General features: G+C 40.6%; 1 protein-coding gene across 1 annotated transcript; it reads left to right on the plus strand.

The window, feature by feature from the left end:
• Window positions 1-1,783: 1,783 nt before the first annotated feature.
• On the plus strand, window positions 1,784-3,048 carry LOC133888232 (disease resistance protein PIK6-NP-like). Its single transcript, XM_062328396.1, has one exon. The coding sequence runs from the start codon at window positions 1,912-1,914 to the stop codon at window positions 2,746-2,748; it is 837 nt and encodes a 278-aa protein (XP_062184380.1). The 5' UTR covers window positions 1,784-1,911; the 3' UTR covers window positions 2,749-3,048.

The following is a 3,048-nucleotide window of genomic DNA, read 5'->3' on the forward strand; positions in this document are numbered from 1 at the left end:
TACTATGTTCACTAACATGTGTTCATATTATTTATTTGATATCTCTATATCTATGATCTGTGAAATATGATCATCGATCAATACATGTGCTAGTCTGTGAATCATTATTGTCCTTCATAATGATATAAGACTAGAGATCATTTAGAATAACATCACAATAAAACAAAGAATTTCACAAACTAGTCACATACTTGCTAATCAATGTAAATGATAATTATCCAATGAACCGAATAACATATTATTCAAAAATACATAAACATAGATGTAATATAATCATCTCTATGATTGCCTCTAGGGCATATCACCAATAACTATTTTATTGATTGTGGGGTAATGATGATCAACCATTTGATCAAGTGGAGAATGTTAGATTGATCTTGACATGATCACGTCTTAACTAACCTAACCAAGACTTACTAACCTACGCGTCTTGATCGAAGGCGGAAACCAAAATCAGTTTTGGTCTCGAGTCGCTAGTGCCAAATAAAAGGGGCAAGGAGGCCACCCACGATCTGACTTGATCGTTCATGAGGTGAGACTCACCAAACTTTCAAAAAACCTAAGAACACCGATCCTAAGTGGCACTATTGTGACCCGAAGGCCATCACCAACACTAACATGTCGTCAGCAACTTCACCGGTTACCTCTCCAGCGATCACAGACAATACCAACGAGCAGCTACATCAACGTACTGATCCTTGTCACTATTCCTCCCCAAGCGACCGAGGTTATCACTAATGGCATCCCCAAATCAATGTACCTAATTCTGCATTAATATTGCGCATTCATGTAATTAGGCTATGCAATTAATGTTAATTAGTTCATCTAAGCTTACACTACTTTATTTGAGGATTGATACAGGAGGCAGGGTCTTACATATGGACACCATCGAACGCCAGCACGGGCCAATAATATAATATTGTACTGCAAATTTCAATATACTAAATCATTTGTTTGAAAAATCATGATAAAATTCACGAGGAACCTTTCGTCCTGCTGATAAAAGACAGAATATGATGCTTGCAAGATTTAGAAATATTGTCTTTCCTTACGGAAAAAACTGATAAAAGATTTTTGTTCCCGTCAGCTAACAACCTATATGCTCCATTATTGACCAAGTGCCACGAGGAATCTTTCCCCGTTCTGATGAAAGACAGAAGATGCCGCTTGCAAGTGGTACACAAATTCTTTTTTCCTTATGGAAAAAACCGATAAAACTCTGTTGCTCCTGTCAGCTGACAACCTACACGCTCCATTATTGAGCAAGTGCCATCAGAATTTTTTTCCCTGTTGATAAAAGATAGAAGATAGGTGTCGCTTGCAAGAGCTAGCCAAATTATACTCCCTCCGATCATACATACATGTCATTTTGAAAAATATTCGATTAAACTTTTAAACTTTTAACTAACACTAGCTTTCAAAATATTTAGTTTGAAAACCTTAAAATAATACGTGTAGATTTGTTTTGAAAAAATATTTTTATAATATCATAAACGCAATAGATTTTATAGATATATTATAATAGATAATAGTGATCAAAGCAATACATTAGAGATCATATCTTATTTAAGATCTCTAATTCAAAATGACATGTATTATGATCGGAAGGAATATTTCCTTCTAGAAAAAACTGATAAAAGTTTGTTGTTCCTGTCGGTTGCCAACCTATACGCTCCATTATTGAGCAAGTGCCACGAGGAATCTTTCGCCCTGCTGATAAAGGACAGAAGATGTCGCTTGTAGGAGGTACAAAAATCGTTTTTTCGCCCTGCTGATAAAAGTTTGTTGCTTCTGTTAGCTGACAACCTACACGCTTCATTATTGAGCAAGTGTGCTTTTTCTACATCGTTCTTCCTGTGAGCTGACTTCTCTATACGCTCCACTACTGAGCTTAGAGAGAGAGAGAGAGAGATGGAGGCTCAAGGTGCCATGGGCTCCCTCTTGACGAAGCTCGCTGATCTGCTCGCCGACGAGTGTGGTCGTCTTAAAGGAGTCCGCCGCGAGATCCGCTTCCTCCGGTCCGAGATGAACAACATGCAAGCACTGCTCCAGAAGTGCACCGCAATGGAGCATCCTGACATCCAAGTGAAGGCCTGGACAAAGGAGGTGAGGGAGCTCGCATACGACATAGAGGACTGCGTGGACAAGTATGTCCACAAAGTCGGCACCGGCGAGCACCATGGCCTGGGAGGTATCAAAGGGTTCTTACGCCAATGCGCCTGGCGTCTGAAGACGCTGCGCGCTAAGCACCACATCGCGAACCAGATCCAAGAACTGAAGGCCCGTGTCATCGAGGTGCGGGAGCGGCGTGAGAGATACAAGCTTGATGATGTTGCTTCCAGTAGTTCCAGCAGTTTGCCGAGAGATCCTCGCCTCTGCGCTCTTTTTGTGGAGGAGGATCATCTCGTAGGCATTGATGGACCAAGGGACGACCTAGTGAGCTGGCTAGTGGAGGGTGACACTGGGAGCATAAGGCGTCGCAAGGTGCTGTCCATCTTCGGCTTTGGCGGTTTGGGCAAGACCACACTTGCCAACGAGATCCGCCGCAAGATTGAAAAGCAGTTCGACTGTCAAGTTCTTGTTCCTGTTTCCCAGAAGCCGGATTTCAAGAAAATTCTCTGGGATATACTCCGTGGCATAAATAAGAAAGATGATGTTATCAAAGAGACAGAAACATGGGATGAGAGAAGGCTTATTGAAAAGATCAGAGAAATCCTACAGCATAAGAGGTACTTATATGATATCTAAGCTCCTGCATATTGTCATATTATGAGTATATCAATCCTAACATATATAACACCAGTGTTGTGATAGCAAGGGCTGGTTTGCGTTTGTTGCATTGTGCTGCATAAGCTAGTTAGTTATATGAATATTTGCTACAGTGCTAAACCAGCATTATTATGACCCTTTTCTTTGCATGACTGGATTTGCCGTGGGACATGGCTGACTAAAGCATGTGCTTCCAAACTATTTTTATAACATAGGGTATAATATCATGTATCATCCCACAAAATTTGAACCAAAAAAAGACAAATTTCATTATTGGTT

This window comes from Phragmites australis, chromosome 1 (genome assembly GCF_958298935.1).
Source record: "Phragmites australis chromosome 1, lpPhrAust1.1, whole genome shotgun sequence".
NCBI lineage: Eukaryota > Viridiplantae > Streptophyta > Magnoliopsida > Poales > Poaceae > Phragmites > Phragmites australis.